The following is a 24924-nucleotide window of genomic DNA, read 5'->3' as shown; positions in this document are numbered from 1 at the left end:
CACTGGATTCAATTCCTGGGGTGCTGTCTGTGTGACGTTTGTATGTTCTCCTTGTGTTTGAGTTGATTTCCTATGGGTGCTCTGGTTTCCTCCCACAGCCCAAAGACATACTGGTGCGTTAACCGGCTTCTTCTGGGAAACTGGCCCTGGTGTGCGTGTGAGTGCGTGCGTCTGCGATGGACTGGTGTCCTGTCCAGGGTGTATCCCCTGCCTTGTGCTGTTTTTTGACCGGATGGCTCTTGCATCCCCAGGACACTGGAATGGAAAAAACTGTTAGAGAATGGGTGGATGGATGTTGACTTGGTCACGAAGTCTGACAGACGTGTGCGCACCGCTGGCAGAGCTGGGGGAACAGTAATGCTGGAGGCCTCGGTTACTGCTCCCGAAGCAGCTGAGCGCTGGACAGACAATAACTGTTACAGCTCAAAACTGAGCCGAAGTGTGAGAGACTGCGGTAATTGAGGAGAGATACAGGACCAGCAAATTGCACAGTATTTATAGCTACATGCTAAACAAGCAGGTTGTTTGTTGCGTGTAGTGAAGGAAAATTGCAGCATATTTTGGTTTCCTTAAAGTATGCAATTTAGTAGCTGCCCCCCCACCCTTCCCCAGCCCCAGAGAAGCAGAGTAATTTGCTCGTTATAATCAAGGGAACTTAACTCCACAGAGAGTGAGTGGAACTCATCGTGGGTACGTAGATCAAAACTCTTGTAGCTCTTCAAAACAAGATTATGTCCTTCACAAAAAGCTGCAATCGAGTTTTATTGTGTTTGTATTACAGCAATGCTGTTACTAATAGAACAGAAAAGAGAGAATGGCACAGGGTTTCCTCAGCAATACTAAATCCTGCAGTGTTTAAGTGCTCCTGTCACTTTTGCTATTTCTTCATGTCAAAACACATCAGAAAGGCCTGCTCCCAGACTTCCACACTGCCTCTCAGCTCCTCTGCTCCTGTCTTTTCCTTTCGCCTCCCGCCACAACTCTGGGTGGCTTGTTGTGTTCTTGTGTGAGTGGCGAGGCCGCTGCACTCTCCGGGCCGCCCCAGAACCGTGTGGACCGAGCTCACGGCCCCGAGCGAAGGATTCCTGAGCAGACCGCCGTCGGAGGTGCAGTGCGCTCCTCTAAGGATTCGACACCCGAGTGCCACAGGTGTCCTGTGTGTCTTTGCAGTGGTAGAAAGTCAAGCACAAGAACAAGACAAGCTTTTTCCCCCACCAAGCAAGCGGTTTGCATTTCTACCTCTTGTGTTGGAAAATGAGCCTTTCTGGCTCCTCAATCACACTTCTTCAGCAGTACTTTACCTTTCCTTCCGCCCGCTAGGTACAAAATCATAATTAAAAGGCCTGCCGAGCCCGGTGCAAAAATGCAAACGGTTTGATTTTCAAAAAGAACAGATCATTTACTAATTTCTTGCATTTATGGAGCGCTCCTCACCCCAATGGTCCTCAAAAGAATTAACCACAATTAACACATTGGAATTCTGACCCAGAGGGAAGATTGCCACCTACTGGTCCAACAGAACCTCTTGACAGCTGCACGTTGTTGTGTAGGCAGAATGAGTGTATGATCGGTCTGTTTTCAAGTACTTGATTATACGTGTTTAACATGCAGCGCGATATCTACAGTTGATCATCTTTCGACATGTTTTTTGTACAGGTAGCACGTGTACAGTACGGATACAAGCACAATCAGCAAGTTTGCGTTTGTAAAGATGTACTGTTAATCTGCGGATGTGACCATAAACCCCAGGGTCCTATCGATCGCTGGCTGTTAGCTTAGCTGTTAGCTCTCTTGAGCATGGCCTTTCCTGGCACGCGGTGGGGGAGAGGGGGTGACCAGATGCTCTCAGCCTGCGCCCGGGCCCGCTCCTCTTCCGGTGACCCGCCAGGCGGAACTGGTCCTCTTCCGGTGACCCGCCAGGCGGAACTGGTCCTCCGCGGCTCTGCTCCCGCCCCGATCACGCAGGCACAAACTCTGCCGCTGTGGCGTTAGAAATGATGACACGAGTGTCAGGCGGACACAACGCAGGGGCCTCACCTCATTAGAGTCTGATTTTTAAGACAATTTAAGGAGCTGCTGAATGTTTTTTAGCAAGTAGAACACGTGCACGTTAATGTAGTATAAGCCTAACCGTGCTTTTTGTTTTTTTTTTTAAAAAAAACGCACTGCTTCTTTAATCATCTTTGACACATCATCTTGCCTTTTCCAGTAATGATGATTTTTTTTGCCTATTTAAGAGCCGGAAATGCTCTTAATTTTACTCATCGGTATTTTGAGTGTATTTTAGCAGATGTTGAACAGACATCGTAACTGCATTCCGCGGGCGACCAGTGTCAGTGGATGGGAAGCAGGATTCAGTCCGAAAGCCAGGTCTCGCCGGACCCACCTCCCGTAATAATTTACCGCGCGAGACAGCGGCCCCCGCTCGCGCAGCGGCGTGTGATGTCACGCGGGAGCTTGCTTGCTAAACTCGAGGGAGTGACGACGGCAGTAAAAACGTAAGGTTACAGCCTAACCCTACCGCGGACCTTCACCGTTGAGAAGTTTCTCATATTAAACTGGTAGTTTTCACATCCCCAGTTTATTTCACACGGTTCTAAACAAGCAATTCTTTACAAGCCCAGGAAAATGTTCTCTTGCGTACATACAGTACATAACATCAGCATGTGGATACAGGGTGTGTGCAGTACATTACTATAAAGGGGTTGAGGTGGGGGTGAGTCTGCATTTGTATTATTCATAGAAATACTGGAGACTCCCAAGTTCTGCATTCATGATAGCGTGGGTAATTCTCGGGTTCACTCCGTTTCCACGTTGGACAACCTTCACGTGTGCGTGATCGGGAGTTTGCCTGGCGTGCTGCCGCCCAGCTGTGGCATCGGGTACGGGTGAGCCGGGCCCGGTGTCATGAGGGTCATTAGGATGATGAGGGGGGGTGAGAGGCCGCGGAAACAGCTGATTACCCCCGAGCAGAGCGCCGGGTGATCCCGTGGCCCTGTAAGGGTTAAGGGTCCATTAGCGCCGGAGAAAAAGCAGCGCTGGGAATTCATTATTCATGGGCGTAAAGGAGTCGGCAGCGGGGCCTGACAGCGCCCCCGCCTCTCACTCGCTCCTCAATAACTGCTGCTTGCCGGGAAGACGGTGCAGCTGCTGTGCTGGGTTGTATCCCATCAGACCGCTCGGGCCGTCTTTCACCTCGCCGGTCTGCACTCCCGCTACACTCGCGAACCACATGTCTGCTAATAACAGTCAGAATTCAATCCTACCACCGCCGCCGCCGCCCTCCCAGACACGCTCCTTGATTTATTTAAGGTAGAGCCATCATCCGCGCTAACCCGCCGCCCCCGTGAACTTAATGCTATTCTCTGTCGGCTTTCTTCCGGGAGCTCCCTTGCCTGGGAAGATATACACGACTTTTTTCACTTCTCCCATTCCTCAGTTTGTTTTATATATATATATTACCCACTGTCCTTTTTTTTTTTCTTTTGCAATAAAGACGGTGCAACGTCAGGGCGATAGATAACCGTTATATTAATGGTGTTCTTTCTGACTCCCCCCTTGAAAGCGAAGATCTGGCATCTGGGCTGAAATAAAGCAGACGCGATGTTGCTGCGAGACGCCGCACAGTGCCTTTGCATGTCATGAATATTTTACCGTTCTCTCCCCCCCCCCCCCCTCACACCCCAGTTGTTGAAAGTCGGGCTCCTTTGACAGTGTTATGGAGGTACGCGAGATGCTCCCGTCTTCATCTCCTGCAGTCGCACACTTGAAAGAGCCCCGGCTCAGCGCGTACGCTGGCGGCCTGCTGTCTTCCTCAGCAGCCGGCTCGACAGCGCCGAACACAACAAACACGCTCTGTTTACATATAGTCTTCCCACACTTTCCCCCTCCTGCCACGGGCTGTGTTTTGCAGCAGCCTCTTCCAAGTTAAATTAAACGCAGGCCGTCTATACATTCCAGCCCCTCGCGGCTCGGCGCCCCCCTCGTCCGCCCACCGCGAGGTTCGCCCGCGCGCTGGGGCCGCGCCGACGTCACGGCCGCGCCCCTGTCACCCGCGCCCTGGGCATCCGGGGCTCCGGGGCGAGACGGTGCCCAGGGCGCGAGCCGGTTGGGTTGACCGCCTCCTAACGGACGGCGACGGCAGCGGCTCGCGACCGATATTCAGGCGTCTTGCGAACGAGTCCGGTCGTGAACGTACCCGCACGTAGAGGCGCGATAATGAATGAAGTTTCCAGTCGTACCACACTGCGAAAAAATGAGTTTTTCTACCTCCGCAGGACAATCGTAGATCTGGAGAAGTCTCGGGTCTTGAGAATGTCAAATTTAATAACACTCATGATCAGCGAACATGGGAGTTTAAGTCTGACATTGAACAGTCCCTTTATTTTCCTGTGTTGATGTTGCTCTGTGGAGTCATGATTTAGGGCTTGGCAGGACCCCTCAGAACAAGGAAGGCTGAACTTGTAAATTGCCGAAAATAATTTTCTTTAAAAACGCGTGTCCCTTCCGACACTAGGCTGGACAAGAGAGGCTTGTAAAAAAAAAAACCCACGATGAAACGGCAAAGACAGATGTGTGTCCTACTGAGAAAGAAGGAGAAACAAACTTGTGCTTAAAAAAAAGAGAATGCTGGGAGCGAAAGAAAGATAAATTGAAAGGAAGAGAGCCCAGGCAGAGACAGACAGGAAGTGAGTGGGAAGCTGAACAGAACTGAGATCGTGACAGGAGAAGAGGCGAATGGGAGAAAGAGTGAAGGGAGCTACTGTGAGGAACAGGACAAGAGTTGAAGAGAAGGAACGTGTTGATTGAGCTGGAGAGAAACAGGAAGGCAGTGTGGAGCTCTGGTCAGGGTTACTGACGAGAAGGTTGCAGGTTCAAATCTGAGGTGGGGTCACTCGCTGTACCCCCGAGCAAGGTTCCTTACCCAGTTTTCTGCAGTTGTGTGCATTAAAAGAAAAATGGGTAAATAATAATATTGTAACGCTTACGGCCGACAAGCACTGTGTGTAAGAGCCGGCGTACCAGAGCGGGTGACGTCACCGCCCTTCCCTGTGATAGCAGGACCACAGCTACTGGGCTGTAGAGAGATCTCTCTTTAGCTCATGGGGCTAGGTCGCTGCAGAGAGACGCGGAAGTCCCGGGTTCGAGCCTCCAGTCGGGATGGGGCCGACCAGATGCGGCAAGGGCGCCCGCCTGAGCCCCCGTTGCGTTACAATATAATAATATGGAGAGTGCAATGATGAATGGAAAAACACCATAAAATGAAGCAAATCCTCTTTTTGATGTATTTTATTGCATTTTTACAACAATAAAAAGACACGATGCATCACAAACTTCTTAAAATATTGTGACAGAATATGGAAGTGATCCGTACAGCATTTTAGCTGGGAGTTATTTATGATAAAAACGCACAGCTTCAGGAAAGCCTCTTTTGGACGCTAGTACCTCGTGTGGACGCGGGCTACTCAGGATGCCGTGTGTATATATGTTTACTAACACAGACCCAACCATTAGGAAAGCAGCGCGGCACCGAGATTACAGAGCGTGGAGGAGAGCGTGCAAGCCCGAAAGTGGGCGCGTGTGGTGTTTTTGTGTTTTTAGGCGAGAGCAGAGGAGAGAGTGAGTGTGCGCTGGGAACGCTCTGCCTGGCTACCCTGCTGTTACAGTGACTCAGCTGTTGGGAAATGCAGGGGAGAGGGTGTGAGAGCCAGTGGACAGAGCTGGTTCTCAAGACAGCCCGCGCCAGCACTGGAACGGAGCAAAGACTTTTACAGTATTTTACTTTTTTTAACACTGCTCCTCGGTTTCCAAGAAGCTGTTAGCCGGGGAAGCGATTTGGCCGTGGCACAAGACATATGTTTACTATCTACCTGGGCCTGGGAACTTCCTTACGCTCAGCCACTGCCGTCCCGCCTTCTCTCTCAGTCTGAAGAGGCGCGAGAGTGGCCTGACGGTGGAGATACTGTGTGAGCAGAGGTCGGAGGTCAGGGGTCAGTGGCCGCCCCTTGACCTGCCACACTCAGACCGGTAGAAATTTGTGGGCTCTCCCTTCTGCGGCAGGGACTAGCAGGGCTGTTCTCGGCTCTCTGTGTGTCTGTCCTTATTCATCAGCGGACCACCCACCTTTCTGTCCCCGGTCGGCCTTTGATGTGGGCAAACATGTGCACCACAGGGCGAGCCAGTTCCCCTGCCTCCTTTGTGCCCTCCAGTGCGGTTTCTCCCATTGCGTTTAACAGGCTCTGCTGCAGCACAGACCTCGGCTCACACAGAGCCCGTCTCTTCAGGCAGAGCACGCAAGGCCGGCCTCGCAAACGAGCGCAAGGAAGCCATGCGCTGTCTGTCAGCCCACTTCCATCAGGGCACAGTGGTCATCCGGGGGAAAAAACACTCCCCGAGTTGAACTCCCCCACCACCAGCCTTGCCCTGTAATTTGTCAAAAAGGAGAATTTCCCTCAATAAGAACCATCAGTTTGTGTGCTGTATTCCCCTCAGGACAATGCCCAGGCATTTGCTCCTCAGCTTTGTCTGACTAAGACGGCCATCCACGTCAACTGGAACTACTGGTCGTAATTAACATTAGTCATCTTTGTTGCTGCAGAAGATATTAAAGATATGAAAGATTCCCTCACCAGTAGTCCCCCGGCTTTAAACAGAAGCGTTTCCATAAAACGTTCTTTTATGTTTTTTCCTGGATGTTCTGCATCTTTGTAGTGAGGAAACGTTCCAGGCCTTGTTCGCACAGCTCCACGGGGAGTCTGCAACCCAAGATCCCTGTAATCTTGCTCTCCGGGAGCTACTCCAGTTGGGAAGAGTGGAGTACAGTGCTGGGGCCCTGCCTTGCCCTCCGGCTCTGGCCGTTGCGCAAGAAAGTCGTTCTGCCCCATCGATAAACCAGCCTGCAGCCCTCTGTGTTACAACATCTCAGCCTGCATTCAGTCCGTGTTGAAAACATTCTGCTGTTTTGAATTTGTCTTCGGGCTGGAAGGGGGAGAGTTGGAAAGGACTTCTATAGGAAAGGATTTCTTACTTAGGATTTTGCAAGCTGTTGTGTAACTCGCAGGAGACTCTGCTGTATGATGGGATATGCCCTATGGACAGGTTATCCAATAGGCAAATTGCATAAGTGGAGTAACATGCGGATGTTTCAGTGACAGTCGAGCTAAGAGGTACAGGGATAATGTCTGACAAAAGAATGTCACTGCTTTTTACCCAGCATTAAAGGTGTTAAGCAAGAGTAAAATCTCTGAACATGGACTCTAGGTGACTGGATCTGAAAACAGGCCCTTGGAGTGAAGATCTGGCGCTTGTCACTCACCCTGGCCCAGAGGAAGTAGCCAGCACTGTGTGTGGGTTGACAAGGCTGGGAAGAAATGCTCACCACAAAAAAAAAAAAAGGATTATAGTAAAAAAAAAAAGAAAAATAACATTTATGGCTAAGGCTGCTTTAAAAATAATTTTCCATATCAATGTGACGACACGAGCCCAGTGGGAGACAGATATGATTTACTGCTTTTTTCGTGCCAATGGAAAATCTAATGAGAAGGAAAACAAACTCATGTGACCGGGCTGGCGCTGGCACTGGGCTCGGATCTGGTGTGTGTGGGACATGCTCGCCCTGATGGCTGCCCGGTGCACTCCTGGCACCCGGCCGGGGGTGGGATTGGTCGGGCACAAGCGCAGGATGAGCCGTGACCACGAGCATGGGGTCTGTAGTGAGCGAGGGGCAGAAAGACCCCGTAGGCCGGCGCTCCACTTACCTTACGCTGCATGTTTGCAGGTTAACGGGAAATAAAAAGGGGGAATAAATGCAAAAACAGCGAGTTAGGTTGCTCACTCGGGGGGGACTCCTGAATTCTCACGTTTCCGTCCTGAAATAACTCGAGGGGATCGCTTTAAAACTTTTTTTTCTTGCGTCTGCTGGTGCAGAACCAAGAGCCGATTAAAATTCAGTGCGCGCTACGAGCTAAACGACCAGTTTAGATATTAAAAAGCATGATGCAACACCTTGCCTGTTAGCATGGAAATAAATGTTCCTCTCAAAATTTAATTGTTCCATCTCTACAGATGGATTCATGCTGGCAGCATTTAATTAGCTGAAATGCAGCTTGCTGAGCATGTTGGTATCTTTCTTTCTTTTATCTAGCAGGTTAAAATCAGCATTAATGTGAGATATAATCAGTGCAAACACAGAGTAATACCTTTGCAGAAAGGCACGTAAAAGCTAAGGTAAGGTGAAAAGGAAAATGAAGATCTCTCTTGTGGGAGAGTTCTGTATTAAGTCATGTTATGGAAAGACCTAGCCTTATTTGCAGAGCGCTGTTTATATTTGTGCTGTATCCATCCAAATATTTAAAAACAGTGTCTAATGGGGAAAAACCAAAGCAATGCATTCGTATTTTATGCTACAGTGAAATGTGAGTTCTGAGCCAGCAGTTTGCAGTTTGCACTTTGCCGGGCTTGTCCGTGAGAAAGCAGTTTTACAAGTGTGAGACTGGTTTAGCTGGACAGGCCTGCATTAGCTCAGAATAATTGGACTGATCCTCCAGTGTGAAACCGTTGCTGGTGAGAGCGGAGGCCTTCTGTAACCCTGGAGCCTTGGTCCGTGTGTGGGTGTTGAAAGAAGAAAATGGGATAATAATTCATTTGTCTGGCCTCTTCCTGTTGTTATGCAGCCTCCACTCACACCCTGTTGTGGTATTCACATCTCCAAGGACAGTCATGACTCAAGACTCCCCCACTCCAGTCTGCAGCAGAAAGACCCAGAGCTTGACTATTTATCCGAGCTTTATCTTCAAGACACTGTAAAGCACCTTGACTGGCTTGCCGTGAATTTGTTTTTCGGCGTGCTCCCGGGCTTATTTTGCTGGGGCTGCTGTGAAGTACCAGCTCCTGAAAGCTATGTTGGTTGGCATTGCAAGGACGCTGGTACAGAGCGAGTGAGGGGGAGTCTGTCTAGACGCAATAGAGAAAGAGACATTCTTCTGCTCAGAGGCTGTAGCCTTATCAGTTAATGGCAGGGTTTTCTCAGCACCAACTTAATAAGTTACCCAGCTCTAGCACCTTGGCAATGCAGTGTAGTGTGAATGGAAAGATTGAATTACTTTCAGAGTCCTGTCTGTGCTGAGTATTTACTATACCGGTGGAATTGGATCTTACGTCGGTGCATTCTGTTGTTTTCGAGAATGCAAAGCCGACAGAATTGCATCTATAGTGAGAAAGCTGGGCTCGTGGTCCATCATTTTCTGGACGATTGGCTGTGCAGCTGAGGGTCCTGAACTCCAGGTGAGCTCGGGTTCGTATCGCATATTGTGTGATGGCGCAGTGTGGTGGTCCGGGCCCGTGTCCCTCCAGCACCAACGTGCCAGCTCGGGGTCCGGATGCGTGCTGCTCGAATTGGGATTTCACAGCGCTGTTTCTGCTTTGCATGGGTGTGCAAGGTGGCCGGACAGCAGGGCGGCGGAAGAGGGGTGTTAAAGCTCGGCGACGCTGGCGTTATGAAATTACGCTGCAGTGTGAAGGCGAAGGGAGTGTGAGGGACCAGCACAGCGCATTGATTGGGTGCCTGTCAAAAATCTGGTGACATCTTAATTCCCCAATATGGGAAAGGGGCTATTTTTCATCGTTAAGGTTTGCTTGCTGAGGCTGTTTTTCTAGCAAGTTGCTTTCATGCTTGATGCATTTTTATTGCTGTTGAACAAATGAGGCAATGTCCTTATCATTGTCATTGCTGCCTAGCAATGTCAGTGGGCGCTCTGCAGACAGGGGAGTGGGGTTTAACAGACTGAGCGCTCTCTCCTAACCAGCTTCGGCTGGATTCATTAACCACCCCTTAACTTTTTACTGTTGTTTTTATACTTTGACTGCTCGCTGCTGACTTCAGTTATTAAATAATGTATCACTTAAATTGCTTACATCTTAAGTCATCATCACTGCCCGCCCCCCACTTTCACATCTCCCCAAGGCTCCCTTAATGATCATGTTCTTTCCCTTTGCTGATCTGAATAAAATTGGTGGGGTGATTTGGGTATTTGGTGCCAATTTGTTGTTTTTTTTTCTCCGTTCTGGAATCTGAACAGGCATCAGAGGTTTGCAATAATAGCATTTAGGGCGCTGACTTGCCTGTATCTCACATTCTGTCATCCATCTTGCCTCTCGCAACTCCCAAAGACTAGACCTACAGTAATTTTGCTCCAAACAGCGCTACTACATTGAGTGTTAATATACCATTTTAAAAGCTTTGTTAATAAGCCCCTCTGTTCTGCAACCAGGAACAAAGAAACAAGACTACATTTGTAGCTCCCAGTCTCCACAGAGACATGTCGACATTAATATCCTGCAGCAAAATTAAAATTTTATCTGGTATTCAGTGTGATACGTAGATTATATAGAAATTATTCTAATAGTGTATCCTGCAATACATTTTCTATTGTCGTTTTCTTTTGTTGCAGTACTTGCAATATTTTATTTTATCCTGCAATATTTATATGCTGCATTAATAATAAAAATGCTGTTGCCCCTCCTAATGGTGTATGGTTACTGGTCCTGCACACAGCCAGCAGCAAGAGGAATGAGTCAGTAAGAAACAGCAGCAAAGGGAGTTTCAGCGAATCCACTTGCCTCGGGTCTGGAGTCCCACCTTGACTTCAGGAAGCGGAGGGAAGTCTGGGAAGCCAGCTGAGCGTGCTCTCGGTTCGTGAAGCGCCACACACACGCCCGCTCGCGCGTGAGCTGGATCGGAAAGGTGGCTAGGCGTTGTGCTGAGTAATCTTTGCCGAGCTGTTGGGTTTCTGCCTGCCAGGAAGGCCGGCCAGGGGAGGCGGGGGGCTGGGGGGGGGGGGAGTCGAGGTAAACACCAGCTCAGCCTCTGGCCAGATGTGGGAGGCGTGCAGCTGTGCGCGCATGGAACGTTTCTTAACCGCCTCTCCGTCTGTGACTGCATTTCCACCCGGACGTTAGCGGCCCCGATCTCGGTGCGTTTTTCTCCTCCTGCACTTGACAGCCAGGCCAGGGAGCCTGGGGCCCGTCCACCTGGGTCTCCCAGCAGCTCCACAGCTCCCACGCCCCCCGGCGGGGCGTCTCTGCGGCCGCCGTCTCCCCTCAGCGCTGGCGGCTCGAACCCGGGACACCTCTGAGTGTCCGTGCGCCCCTGAGCTCCTGTCTGCTCCTCCTCCGCCCCGGCCCGTCGGGAGTGTCCAGGCCGGAGCTCTGGGCTGCGCGATCCCCCTCGACCCACGGGAGCGGCGCGTCCCCCTGCCCTCCTTCCCTCTGGGCCCTCGCTGCTCTTGATCGTCGAGGCCAGCGCCTCGGCAGCCAGGTCGTCCCGAGGGCCCGGAGACGTCCACCTGTTTCTGGGTGCCCTGCCCCGTGCCTGCCCCGGATAGTAGGATCTTGGCTCCCCGCTCCGGGTGTTGAAGAGGGAATGGAAACCGGCTCTGACCACATCCACCCGACTCAGTGCTCAAACATCCAGTAGGCCGAGGGCCCTGGGCGTGGGCAGCCAGGCGCTGCGCGGTGGTACTGACCTCACTTCCCCCGCCCCCCCGCCCCCTCCGCCACTGGACCCCCTCCAGGACAGCTCCTCTCCTGCTTCTGATCAAAAAAGGGAAGAAAAGGGAAAACTTTCTTGGCAGCTGGGCTTCCCAAGGAAAAGAAGAAAAAAAAATCTGTGGGGTCCAAAGATTTTTATTCTCTTTCTCTCCCCCCCCCCCAAAAAAAAAAAAAGGTTAGAAAAAATTCCTCCTGCAGCAGTTATTTCCAAACCAACAGGAATTTGGCTACTTGTAACTCTAATGTTTTCAAGATGACTTAGACTTTAAGGAAATCCCCCCTTCGAATTTTTTTTCTTCTTTTCTGTTGTACGGAACCAGGCAGTGAGTTACTCAACCTTAAAATATCCTGAACGCAGTCGGGCTGCGCTGAGGGGAGTGTTCCAAAGGTGCTGAGCAGCTTTCGCTGAGCTCCGAACCCTCTTTGCCGTTGCTCTAATACAAGGATACAAGTCATTTTGAAACACTATGTTTCTCTGGGGTAAGTGGCCGAAACTGCTTCAGCTCGAGTGTCTGTCACGTCTCACGCCGGTCTGGGAAGCTGCAGCAGGGAAACGGGAGTTCTTCGCAGGGCTGATGCAGCTCTTGGCTGGTGCGCGCGGGCTCCCCGAGTGTGTTTGAACAGACGGGTGAAAAAATCGGTTCTGAAGGCAGCCAAACAGAGCGCCTCTTAATTTGAACCACTTCAAAAATCGGAACAGTTTCTACATCTGGAATTGCTTCCTTTTTTTTTTTTCCTCCTCAAGTTCAATGAATGAAACGAAACTTTGCGGCTGTTGAGAGCTTTGATAGGTGAGAATGATGCTAATCACAGTGGCTATCATTGCCATTTATTTTCTTTTTGATTCCACGAGGCCCGGTGAAGCGTATCCAATTTCGGATTCGTTTCTTTTCTCCGAATGATTTAATCTGTCGTGCTCTGTGCTCTCTCGTGTTGCGGAGGACTCCCCAGGTCTCCTAGGCTGGCGGGAGTTTCGTCGTGCTGTGGTGCAGGTGTGTCTTCGGACCAGCAAAGGCAGCACAGGATCCCCACACAGCCTGGGTGTTCCTCTTCTCTCCCAGCTCTGTGGTTGGGTCAGCTCGGAACCAGGCGGCCCAGTTCTGTCTGAGGGTCTGACTCAGAGCCCTGCTAGTCTGTCGCCCAGTCCTGCCTCTTTGACTTTGTAGCTGTGGCTTCATGGCCTTCTGGAGACTGGCTTGTCACTTTCTGGGCACCTCTGCCCATACTGCTAAACATCTTACAGCTCCCGTGGTGATAAAAAAGCAATTACATTTTTGCCAGTATATACCTTTGTGTTACAATCTAGTTTGAGCCTCAATTTGTTTTAGCTAAAGCAGTCAGTGGCTTTGGTTTGCTTTTTTCTGTGTTGCATGTGTCTAAACAATTAGTGGAAATACTGTGTTTATGTGCACCGAACTCAGAAAATAAGTTACATTCCTCTTTTCTAGTACCATTTTTTTTTATCATACGGATACATTTTATTTGTGTCATGCTGCACTCTGTCTGCTCTTTGGGCTTTCACAACAGAACTGTTTTAAAGCATACTTCTACACGGATAATGAATCATCTAAACCAGATGGGACATAACATGCAGCTTGCTAGACCTCAGAGAGGTCCTTGTTCAAAGCAAAGTACATGCAACTGTGCTCGCTGCAGAGGAACAGACACACCTTCGAGAGCTTGGGCCTTTCCCCTTTGCAGATGTTTGGTATCAGGCTTGGACCTCTCCCTGGTGCAGCTCCATTCCTCCTTCGGAATTTTTCTGCGTGCAGGCAGATTGCTTTATAATTGGTTTCCAAATCGCCTCCTGGTTTGCACAGTGGTTAAACGTGGTCAGCGCGCTGCTGACTGGACTTACCAGAGAGCGTGGAGAAACAGTGGGTGGTGGTAGCCGGAGGGGGGGTTCGGGGGTGGGCTGGTTGGCTTGTGGAGAAGAGTTGTGCAAGACTTGGTAAGGCCTTGGCAGAAAAAGGCAGTTCCACACCCATGAGCCTGGCAGGTATAAGACCTGGTGCCAAGGTGCAGCCTCTGAGAAGGGGTGTCGCACCCCCACACAATCCCTGCACCCTCTTCTAGGTTTTGCATTTGGCTGGGCAGAGTCGGGGCGGGAGGGAGGGTCTGTTACAGTCACCCTGTTTTAACTCTTTAATTGGATTAATCAGCCTTACTGTCAGGGATCATACAGACTAGCATGCACAGGACCCGATTTGGCCTAAGCTTTCGCAGAAGTGCACGATCTGCGCCCCGTTGATAACCCGACGGAGTAAACAAACTCCGCTTCGGTCAGCCAGCGTGAGCCCTGGCTTTAAGCAGGCTCTTCTGTCCTTTAGCACCCAGCACCAGAACCAGAAAACTGGGCCGGTCTCCTCGTCCACGTGCTCCCAGCGCCCTCCGGTCACATGTTTCAGCCCCGCCTTTTCCTGTGGCTCACAGGCAGGGATTCAGCAAAGCAGCAACAACAAGAAACAACTCGCCCAAAAAGCCAGATTCTCCCAAAAATGTTTTTTTTTGCGGAGAGGAATACCGTGGGTATGATGGACACAATCCCAGGTGGAGACGGTGCCCATGCTGTAGAGTTGCCTGCGGCTGTGCTTGTTCCCCGTTTGCCGGGATGCCCGGAGGAGAGAGGGATAGGGGATAGGCTGCCTGGAATCCCTGTCTGTCTGCTCTTTGATCCAGGGATGGGAATATCCTCACACAGACAGAAACAGCAGCCGCCTTCAACCTGTAATTTTGTTGTTTCATGCGATTGTAGTGTTTTAGGACAAGAAAAGCATCAGCTCTTTGTTCTTACAAAATGAAATGTGACTCAGTTAACTGGTAATTTTGTGCCTTTTTTCCTGTACTTTGCAATTGCAGTAATTAAAGTTTATTACTTAAAAAGGACTGCCATTACTGAATGAATAAATACCAACTGGGGCTCAACAGGAACTATAAATAACCCTTTCCCCCAGGGTTACATCATGGTTGGTTTTGCGCAGTTTCAAAGCATTCTGTGAAAGAGAGCGTGAGTGTGACTTCTCGGTGTGCAAGAGCGCCCGGCTGCAGTGCAGAAGGCAGTTAGCTTTTGCCTCGCTCAGTGGGTAGAGTGCCGGGCTGCAGGGTGGCAGGGAGTGGGTTTTGTTGACTCAGTGTGGTTTGCCGTGCTAGCGTTGTTGCGATCAAATATTATTGTATTCATTCTGCGCAGCCCCGATCGCTTGAGTTAAGCAAACCCACAGCACGAGTCTGTGGCGAGGCGCTCGAGTGCGCGCTTGTAATTTGCACTTGTTTATGTAAGATTCCGGCGTGCGTCAGTACCCTGAGGTGAGCTCGCAGGCGTCAGGAATGAGGAGCCTGTCCTGGATTAGACTCGAGGCCATGTCTTGCACCTGATGTTTCCGCGCGCGGAGCCCTCGAGTCGGAGCACGCCCCCTGCTTCCGCGAGCGAGGCGAGTCACCGGGCGGGCCGGCCGGAGAGACCCCTCCGGTGCTGGCCCTTAGCGCGATCACCTCACTCCTCCCGCCGCCGTCTCTCTGCCCGAGGTGCTTTTCTTGTTTGTTTTTTTTTGCAGCTGTGATGTGTGGTTTAAAGGAGCCCCGCGCTCACTTCAGGGTGGCCGTCAATAATGGATGAGGATTAGGGGACTAATTTCAGAGGGCATACAGGTGCTCTGTACCGCTGTCTGCTGTAACTAATCTGCCCCATTCCGAGGTGTTCTGGGGTGGGGTGGGGGTCTGAGGAGACTATCTCTTAGTTGGGTGGGGGGCACCGACTGAGTTGGACACATCAGTCTTTGTTTGGTCCTTTAGTTACGTGTCTGCTGAGGCTGATGTATCTGTATCTGACAGTGTTTGTAATTGTTATTGGTCTATTGGTCTCGTTCTGGCTGTTCTTTTCGGCGGCTGGGAAAAATGACGAACCGCCTGAGAACAGCCGAGCTTCGAATGACATGTTGGAGGGTTTTCGGTTCCCTTTTGCTCCCACCTCTCCATCGGTCTCCTCTCCTCTCCTCCAGTCTCCTCTCCTGTCCTCCGGTCTCCTCTCCTCCAGTCTTTTCTCCTGTCCTCCGGTCTCCTCTCCTCTCCTCCGGTCTCCTCTCCTCTCCTCCAGTCCCCTCTCCTCCAGTCTTTTCTCCTGTCCTCCGGTCTCCTCTCCTCTCCTCCGGTCACCTCTCCTGTCCTCCGGTCTCCTCTCCTCTCCTCCGGTCACCTCTCCTCTCCTCCAGTCCCCTCTCCTCCAGTCTTTTCTCCTGTCCTCCGGTCTCCTCTCCTCCAGTCACCTCTCTTCTCCTCCAGTCTCCTCTCCTCTCCTCCGGTCACCTCACCTCTCCTCTGGTCACCTCTCCTGTCCTCCGGTCTCCTCTCCTCTCCTCCAGTCACCTCTCCTGTCCTCCGGTCACCTCTCCTCTCCTCAAGTCACCTCTCCTCTCCTCCAGTCTCCTCTCCTCTCCTCCGGTCACCTCTCCTCTCCTCCGGTCACCTCTCCTGTCCTCCGGTCTCCTCTCCTCCGGTCACCTCTCCTCTCCTCCAGTCTCCTCTCCTCTACTCCGGTCTCCTCTCCTCTCCTCCGGTCACCTCTCCTGTCCTCCGGTCTCTTCTCCTCCGGTCACCTCTCCTCTCCTCCAGTCACCTCTCCTGTCCTCCGGTCACCTCTCCTCTCCTCCAGTCTCCTCTCCTCTCCTCCGGTCTCCTCTCCTCTCCTCCGGTCACCTCTCCTGTCCTCCGGTCTCTTCTCCTCCGGTCACCTCTCCTGTCACTCTGCTGTCACACCCTGTCTCCCTCAACAGCTCATCCCCCGCGCTGGGGTTGCAGGGGTCCTGCCGGTTCTCCCGCAGGGGCACAGTGAGGGCAGTTTGTGAGGCAGGCCCACATGCCACTCGCAGACACCTGATAGCCCAGGACGCCTCCCGCTGGTGTGACTCCTGTCTCTAGAACGCTTGCAGACAAGAGGGGGCTGCTTTGCTTATCTGGCCCAGGAGGTAGTCAGTGGCTCATCCATCTGTTTCTTGAATGTAGCAGGAGTCGGGCTTCAGCAGCTTGACTCTCAAACAGCCCTTCAAGAAGACCAAGGGCAATACCCTTCACTGTGGGCTCCACCAAGATAAGACCTTGATTTCCATGGAGCTACTTCCTGCCCCATTCCTCACATATTCCCATATTTCTCAAGACCTACCTCAGCGTGTATTTTTGTTCAGTCAGCCAGGAGCGCACCAGTGTTCGTTTCTTTTGTCTGCAAAAGTGCTCCGGTCTTGTGAACTTGTGATTTTTAGTACCTTCCCCTTAAAAAAGCGATTTTATCTAGAATGGAAAAACACAACAGTATATCCTGATCTGAGGGATTCTGGGGGATTTCTAGCTCTTTGTGAGCTGTGTTCGTAAGTGATGTGAAGTACCTAAAATGTACGAGGCGCTCTGTGGGAATATTTTGGGCAGTTTTTGTTGCCAGCGTGGTGCAGCACCAGCGTCAACATTGCGCTCCCCGGCGCCGGTTCTTCTGTTTCTCCTCGCACCTGAAACCAGGTGTTACTGAGCCTCCTGTCACTTTAATTAACGCTATTATTCTCGTCTAATGAACGGGATCGCCCTAGTGTTGCGCCTTCGAGACTGATTTATGATCCGGCCATCAGCAGCACCAGACAAGCCTCCGACCGGTCTGTTCCGGCCGCAGGTGAAGGAAAGGACCTGCGCCGAAAAGCCATGCAGTCAAACCTGTGCACAGCCTGCCGCAGCCGGCAATATCAGAAGAGGGCTTTGGCTCGTCGGCTGCAGCTTGCGAATGGCAGCTGTGCTGCAGCCTTGAGAGTGCTGATCATGTTATTTTTTTGTGCAAACATCTACAGCTAAGATACTGGCATTGTATTAGAAATGAGTAAAACTTCAGACACCCCTCTTCACTTATCCTACACCACATACGAAGAACTGCACACACGAGGAGGCCATTCTTCCCGTTGGGCTCTTTTGGTACTTTAGTAACCAAGTTTAATCTCATTTTTCAGAACTCTCCTTTACAAGTGCCTCAGTGCAGTGGTTTTACAGGACGCGTCTCAGGTCTGGACAGTTTTACCTGTTTAAGCAGGGGTCTCAGGCTCAGCTCTAGAGAGGCGCTGGTGGTTTCTGTTTTGTTTTTTTGCTACCTGGGTAGTCAGTTAGACAATCAGTCTTATTGTTTTCTTTGACATCTGTAGGATTTTTCCTTACAGTTGGTTAACTCAGGACATTCACTTCCTTGAAGCTACAGTTACCAATAAAAAAAGCCTTCCGGTCTGGCTGGGCGTGCGCTGTTACAGCTATGCAGTTGAATAATTAGGCTCGCTATGTAACAGGGAGGTCGTAGGTCAAACACCGGGAGACACGTGACTAGGCCCTCAAGGAGGGGGGGTTCGAGACCCCCGTCCAAAGACGAAGACAGCTGCCTGGGTCTGTTTTTAAGATGGCCTTCTCTTACGTTTGTGGGGTCCCTCGCGGAATCTGTTGGAAGAGACGCCTCCCGACCAGCGAGACCCCCGCCCCCCCCAGTCAGGGCGCGAGTCAGGAGTGAGAAGAGACAGCCTCACCTCTCCTCTCCTCTTGCAGTGGCAGGCCTGGCTGCACAGCAGGCTCTCAAAGTGGCGATGGGGGGCGATGGGGGGCGATGGGGGGGGGGACCAGCACTCAGCCCCATAATTGCCAAGTCTCCCTCTCTCCGGAGTTGAAAGGTGTCTGCTGTGCAATTAGGGGAATACGGTGCAAGGAGATCTGACAGTGGAGCCACCTGGAGCTCTGACAGCCAAGGAGCATTCCTGCCACTGTTAACCCCCTGTGTGCCGCTGTGTAGCTCCTCGGCAGAGAGCAGCACGGCACTCACTAGCTCTGACAGGGAGCCTGCTCTCCCCTTCCACACAAAGTGTAAAGCCAGACTGCCATGGTCTCAGAAACACGCAGCGCTCATTTGGGAATGAGATTCGTCTCTTTTTTTTTTTTACATTTGGCCCGTGTATGCTAGCACAATCTTAGCATAAACCGTTGCTGTTTTTGATCTTGGTAACGATGGCAGTCAAATAATGAGGATGCACTTTGCGGAGGGAGTCAGACCTGGCACCAGCCAGCTGTGTCTCCTTTACTGGGAGCACAGCATATTAAAGAGAACGGATTCCGCTGGCACAACCCTGTTTGTGGACGAAGACAGAAAGCCGGCCCGTGCAGGCGCGTTGGGCCAGCCGTGGTGCGCTGCGCCGCTCCGGCAGCGCTGAGCTCGTGTCGGGGGCTCGGGGGCCTGCCCTGCCGCTGTGAGCAGGAACAGCAGTCGAAATGTGCAGCCAGGTGCTGTGGCTGCCTCCTGCAGAGCCACCCAGGAGCGTGCCGCAGGCAGGTGTTTGAGCTGCGCCGAGCTGCCGGGACGCCCAGAGGGACAGACGGGAGTTGTGTGCGTCTGTGTGCGGGGGGGGGAGGAGGCGGTGCTAGCTCTGGCCGCTGCACTCCACCCGGATAGCCAGGGTTCGAGGGTCTGTGTACTGGACAGTGCGAAGAGGGACAACCACATGAGGAATCCGTGAGAGGGCCTGTAGCTCTGACAGAGACGGAGCAGACGGGGCAAGCCGATTGCCTGTTTGCATCAATCTTGGGGGAGACCCTGCCCGAATTAAAATCCCAGGGAGTCAAGTTAATCAGCATGCATGCACAATTGGAGCCAAACCTACACATCCACAGTAAGCAGTCAGGTGTGGGGTGGGAAAGGCATGACTTCACTTTACATCATGACACTTAATGTTAAGAGAAGACACTTAAACTAAACTGCAGTCCCAGGTGATCGCATCACTCGGCACACAGCGAGGCCTTGTCCTCTTCCTGGCACTTACTGTACAACACACAGTCTTCTTGATGTGTTTTCTGCGTTTCATTTTAAATGAATGAGCCTTCCACATGGGAAGCTCAGTGTCTGAGAAATGTATTTTGGAGACATTGTCCATCGAGCTTACTAACAAAGAACACCCTCCCCAGTGGGGAGGTAAATGCACGAATGTCACACTGCAACAACAATAGCATCTTTCAGTTTGCAGGGCGTCTGAAATCGAGAGCTGTTGTAATGGCTGTTGGTGGCGGTTTTGGTGTGATGATGATGTAGCACTTCCTGTCGCTGAGGCTGCCTGATTCCACTGCGGCCGGTCCTACGCATACTCACCCAGGAACCCTCCCCACTCACACCCATCAGGGGATTCCTACACAGACGTCTGCCACAAGACCTGGGGCTTTCAGGTCGTTGTCTCTGTCTTTGAGCAGCTTCCTCTTTCTAGCGCGCGGTTTGAAACTGAGTGACAGAGGCGGGCCTGCTTCTAGGGTTAGTGTTGCTTTTTCGCATTGCAGTCCTTGGTGACAAGCCCTGCAGTTTAGCTCCTGGGCGGCAGAGTTTTGACAAGTTTTCGTCTGAGGCGTGGACCCTGTCCTGCAGCGGGGAGCCGGGCCGTCCAGTCGCGGCGCAGGGACAGGGCACGTTCCAATCTCCAGCAGTCCTCTCGTTGCCACATGGTTACAGGTAAATACTAAGGGGGCCCCCGGTCCTGCACTGCTGCAGCAGTTTCTCCTCTGAGCTTTCTGCGCAGCACCTGCCAGCCAGTACAGTAAAACCACAAACCGCTGGAGGTGGGAGGGCTCCCATCTCGGACATCTTGGCGGCTGTTCATGTGTAGCACAGAAAAGTGTGTGAGCAGGTCTAACTGTCTTGTCCCTCTCTCTCTCTCTCTCCCCGGATCCAGGCAGCGGATTGATGGGCAACTCCTCTGCATCCTTCATGGGGACCTTCCTGGCTAGCAGTCTGGGGTCGCCCCCCTCGCACCCGCCCCACCCCTCGGGACCACCCTCCTCCCCCTCCGAGCCCTCCTTCCGAGGGGGTCCCCACTCCAGCGCCTCTCAGATCTGGTTCCCCCATTCGCATGAAGGTAAGCTCAGCGCCCCCCGTGGGCCTTCTCATCTCCTGCCCGGTGTGGGGTGGGTTCTGCGTGTTTAACAAGTGTTTTAGTGGCGGTGCCGCCCGCTCTGTCTGTCACCTGTTCTTTATTAAGGGACAGGGTGGAGCTCTTCAGACAGCGTTGTGGAAGAGATGTTTCTTTTCAAAACAAAAACCCTGCTGTTTCAGAGGTTGCAGGCGGGGCTCTTGAGTTCAGGCCCGGATTTAACACCGCGCAGCTCTGCAAGAGTGAGCCGGCGCAGGAGCAAACTGGAACAACAAGGGGTTTGGATTTCTGGTTTTTATAGCAGTCTTGCCAAGGGGAAGCTTTTATCTTCAGAAAGCGGTGGCTTTCAAGTTGAGTCGTGGTTGCTTGTTTCACTGTAGTGGGGCGCACAGTCTCCCCCTCCCGTCGTCCTTTTTTTTTTGACGAGAAGAAAGCCCTTTGCGCTAAGGCGGACTAAGCAATTGTGAACCAGACTTGACTCATCTGGGCTGCGGCTGATTTGAAGACCGAACTGCTCTCGGCGCAACTGGTGCAGCCTGGTCATCTGTTCCAAGTGTGGAGCGCTGTGTAAGCAGACGGAGGATTGAGGAAATCTGGTTTTATTTGGGGGCAATGTCGCCTAAAGGCGTCTAGTCTGTCAGCACCGCCGCCGTTGGCTTAAGCTTTTGCAGAGTCTTCAGTAAATACAGGCTCTTGCATAACATCTGATTCCTGATGTTTCCCTTAAGCGCTCCTAAAGTCTGTTTAATTAGTTTGTCTTAAGGTAATCCCAAATTGAGATTTCATATTCATGAAACGCAATGCTTTTTTTCCCCCTCTGTGTCATAGGGTTCTTTTTTTTCTTTTTCTTTGGCGTCTCTGTTTTCCGGCTTTATTCCGGTCCATCGGCGTCGCGGTGGGCCTCGCTGGGCGTGGAGGGGGTGGAGGTCCGCAGTGCCTCTCCAGGCGCGCGAGATCTGTCCCGCCAGCGTTGCGTTCCGGACCCCGGCCTTTTGCGTTTCACCTCCTCTCTCGTTTTTTTTTTTTCCGTCCGCCGGCGCTCGCTCTGTCCCCGTGCACCCCTGTCCCAGCTGGCGCCCCCGTTTCTCCAGGGCCTGGCGTCGGGGGGGGGGGGGCGCGCGCCGGGCTGTGCCGGCTCGCGGGGGCCGGAGCCCCCCAGTGTCCGCTGAAGCCCGGTGAGGAGATGGTGCTCGTGTGGGCAGCGGTCAGGGCCGGGGCCTCCCCTGCTCGGCGCTGAAGTGTGACTGTGCTGCGGCACAGTGGGAGTTAAGTAGCCTCTGTCCTCCTAGTTGTTGGCAGCTGCCAGAGAAAACAGTAATTGTTGTTGGCAGGCCGCACAGTGGGGCTTTGCTGTTGGCACCCAGCTCTACTGTAACTCAATGACTGAACAAATCTGCTGTGAGAGAGGGAGGGAGGGAGGGAGGGAGCTCAACAGAATAATAATAGAGAGCAGAGCCGGGAGAGGGAGAGAGATGTGGTAGAACTGAGCGCGGAAGAAGTGGCAGGGATTATTTAGAGGATGCAGCAAGTGTGAGCGCAGTTGTAGTGGAGAGAGAGAGAGACAGGAGAGGAGTTGGACGAGGCGAGGGAAACTGCCGCCGATCACAGCTTAAGGATCCGCCTGCCTAGAAGACCCGCGAGCCGGTTCTGGATTGGTGTCGGCTCGTCCCGCGGCTACTCTACGAGCTTGCGTTTTCGCCTTTCCTTCCTGGGTATCGGAGGCGGGTTTTGGGAAGGGCTTTGTTTCCTTCCTCTTGCTCTGAACATGTGCCGTGATTTTCCAAGCAGGGCCGGTTTTAGGAAAAACGCAGGCACGTGGCGCGCCAGTTTTAACTGCGTCGTAAACACGTCCTTAAAATAACAGTAATAACAATAATAATAACGGCCGTGATAAAGATGCTGATAATGGCGGTGATGATTATTGTGAGAGCAGTGAAAATAATTATCTTTATTATGGCTTAATTGCATATAGCCTTCTAAATGCATGATTGAATCAGGCCCGTTTTCTGATGACATGCAGCAATTCGTCCTTAAGGATAATTGCATATTGTTTTCTGTTTTGCATAAAAAGCATGTTATGAGAATGGGCAATGCAATTACCCAAATCACCCACTTCAGGCTACAGCAGTGTCCCACTGGTAGCGTTGGGCTTTTCCTGACCTACATTCTGGCTGTGACACAGAAGGGAGCTGAAGGCCGGGGAGAGGAGCTAAGACAGAGGCCCCCTGGGCCAGAGAGCCTGTGGGCAGTGGTCTTGGGGAGAACAGGGATGGGGTGGTGGGGTTCTCTGGAGGAGTGATCCTGATTTTAATTGTAGGCGATGCTCCAGTCATTGCCCACACGCCCCTCTCCCCTCCTGCCCTCCCCATCTCCCTTTCTCGCTCTCTGCTGGGATTTTTTGGAATTCGTCCTTTTCCTTCCCCAAATGCTGGGATCCACTCTTGAGAAACGGACGGGCCTGATCGCAGGAGAGCCCTTTTCCTCTCCCCGGCCAGACGGCAGCTCGCTGCGTCTCAGAATAACCCTTTATGTGCCAGCTCGCGGCAGGGAGAGTGCTGTTAACAGAGTCCCGCCATCTGGAATTCTGTATTTATTGGCTTCCTTTATGAAACCAGATTTTTGCTTTTTTTTTTGCAAAACCGTTGTAAATCCCACTGCTTATAGCTGGCCTTTTATTGTAAGTGCTTACCATCATCGGGTGGTTCGTTTTGCTGAGCAAAATAAAGTAGAACTAACCATTTCCAGCACACTTCTCCTTCCCCAAAAGATGTGTTGTGAAAACAAGCAGGCGTACAGCAGAAAGGATAGGCTGCTAGCTCGTGGCTCGTAGGGCCGGCCCTTGTCTGTCTTCTGTCTTCAGCATTGATTTTCCTGGTCATGGTGCCGCTTAATAGGTTTTCCCGTACGAGACGTTTGACACCTGAAGAAGGCTCCACAGCCGAAACGTTGTGTCTCTTTTCTCTTCCTTTCAGCGTGGAATAAACGCTTTTCCTTTGCAAGGCCTGCCATACTCCCTGAACCCAGTAGAGTTGATCATCAGAGAGCTGCCCCTCGCCACCAGCTCTATAGACGCGGCTGGCCATGGAAGGCAATGTGTCCAAGCCACTGGCTGCCAAACCTAGCCGTAGCCCTGTTGCCAATAGGTTGTGGGTACCGGCTCCGCGCCGCCCCCTGCTGGCAGCCGTTGGCAGCCGTGGCCTGCGCCGTTGGGGTCTCAGGTGGTTTTGAGTCGGCGCTTCCAGGTAAAGACGCGCTAGCTTTGCCCCCGCCGCAGGTGTCCCCCCACCCCCCCCCACCATGCCCCGCAGGGCACGTGACCCACGCTGGGTAAACCGCCCGCCAACGGCTCGCTTCCTGCCCAGCCAACTGACAGCGCCGCTGGGGCGGAGACGGCGCCCCAGCCCCTGCTGTCCCCCAGACATCTGCGGAGCCACGCGCCGCCCCCAAAACCACCGCGCTCTTGTGGCGGAGAGGCGCTTCCAGATCTGGAGAATGAATCTGTTAGCAGTCACACCACACCGCCCCATCGCAGCGATTGTTTTTTGGGGGGAGTTTTGGTCACCCTTTTTTTTGTTGTCAAAACACACGCTTCTCGTTTGAAAGATAAAGCCTCAAGTGTTATCTGACAACTTGATGACCTCGCAACCTCAAATAGAAATGTTGTAACCGCGCTTTCTGTCTCTAGAAATGACTTTGCTGGCACGCAGGGTTGAGTCACGTCAGGGCGAGCTGTCAGCCGTTAGTGGTCAGAGGCTCTGGCCTAGTCTGAAGGGGTTATCTTGTCTCGTCACATTTGTCTTGTTCTGTTTTATCTGTCTGTCGGTTTTTTGATGCAAGTTTTACAGTGGTTTCTACTGTCTGATGAGAGGTCTTCGTCCCCACTCTTGGATCGGACTTGGATTTTGGACACTCAATGATACAGCTGGGCCCGTTTCGTGTTTAATTTCTGATGATTACCGTCATTTTCCACCATGTGGTGAAGATTCCTATACAACCTGAAAGCACTGGGACTCCTTGTGACCGAGGCTGAAAGCAGCAGTCTGGAAAGTTAGAGATAGGATCACTCTAGTACTCTAGTGTTGTGTTTTCTGTGATGTACAGACTGTTCATGGCACAGGAAAAATACAGTGTTTGGAATATTGCTTATATTCAAATAAGCAAATCCCGTGGCAAAAAAAAACTGCATTAATATTATTAATATGTAACCTTTAAGTTATGCACACACAGGTGTTTATTTAAACCTCAACGATAACCCTTCCTATAAAAATACAGAATTCTTTACCACCATTAAAGATTATCATAACTCCCAGGGGGTGAACCGAGCTGGGGCACAGATCTTTCCTGGGTACTGTGGTAAACAGTCATGATCCCAGTCCTTTTTGTCATCAGACATGTCAGCAGGCATGAAGAGATAAATACATGAAATACTGTTTTGTTTTTGTCCAAATTTTTCTCCTGTGACCTGATC

The 24924-nt window shown here is 51.8% G+C and overlaps 1 protein-coding gene across 7 annotated transcripts in view; it reads left to right on the top strand.

Moving 5' to 3' along the window:
• Nucleotides 1-24924, top strand: part of bahcc1b (BAH domain and coiled-coil containing 1b) — a 116232-nt gene that overhangs the window by 43391 nt on the left and 47917 nt on the right. For 5 of the 7 annotated variants that reach the window (XM_088599851.1, XM_088599852.1, XM_088599853.1 and 2 more), the window contains one exon: nt 20259-20441. In XM_088599851.1, coding sequence (XP_088455977.1) covers nt 20259-20441 — 183 coding nt within the window. Of the gene's footprint in view, nt 1-10218; nt 12028-19091; nt 20039-20258; nt 20442-24924 lie in introns of those variants that run through there. The other 2 variants (XM_088599854.1, XM_088599855.1) reach the window with 2 other exon arrangements.

This window comes from Lepisosteus platostomus, chromosome 11 (assembly GCF_059453375.1).
Source record: "Lepisosteus platostomus isolate fLepPlt1 chromosome 11, fLepPlt1.hap1, whole genome shotgun sequence".
NCBI classification, from domain to species: Eukaryota; Metazoa; Chordata; class Actinopteri; order Semionotiformes; family Lepisosteidae; genus Lepisosteus; species Lepisosteus platostomus.
Note: the sequence above shows the minus strand (reverse complement) of the source record. Positions and strands in the feature narration are given on the sequence as shown.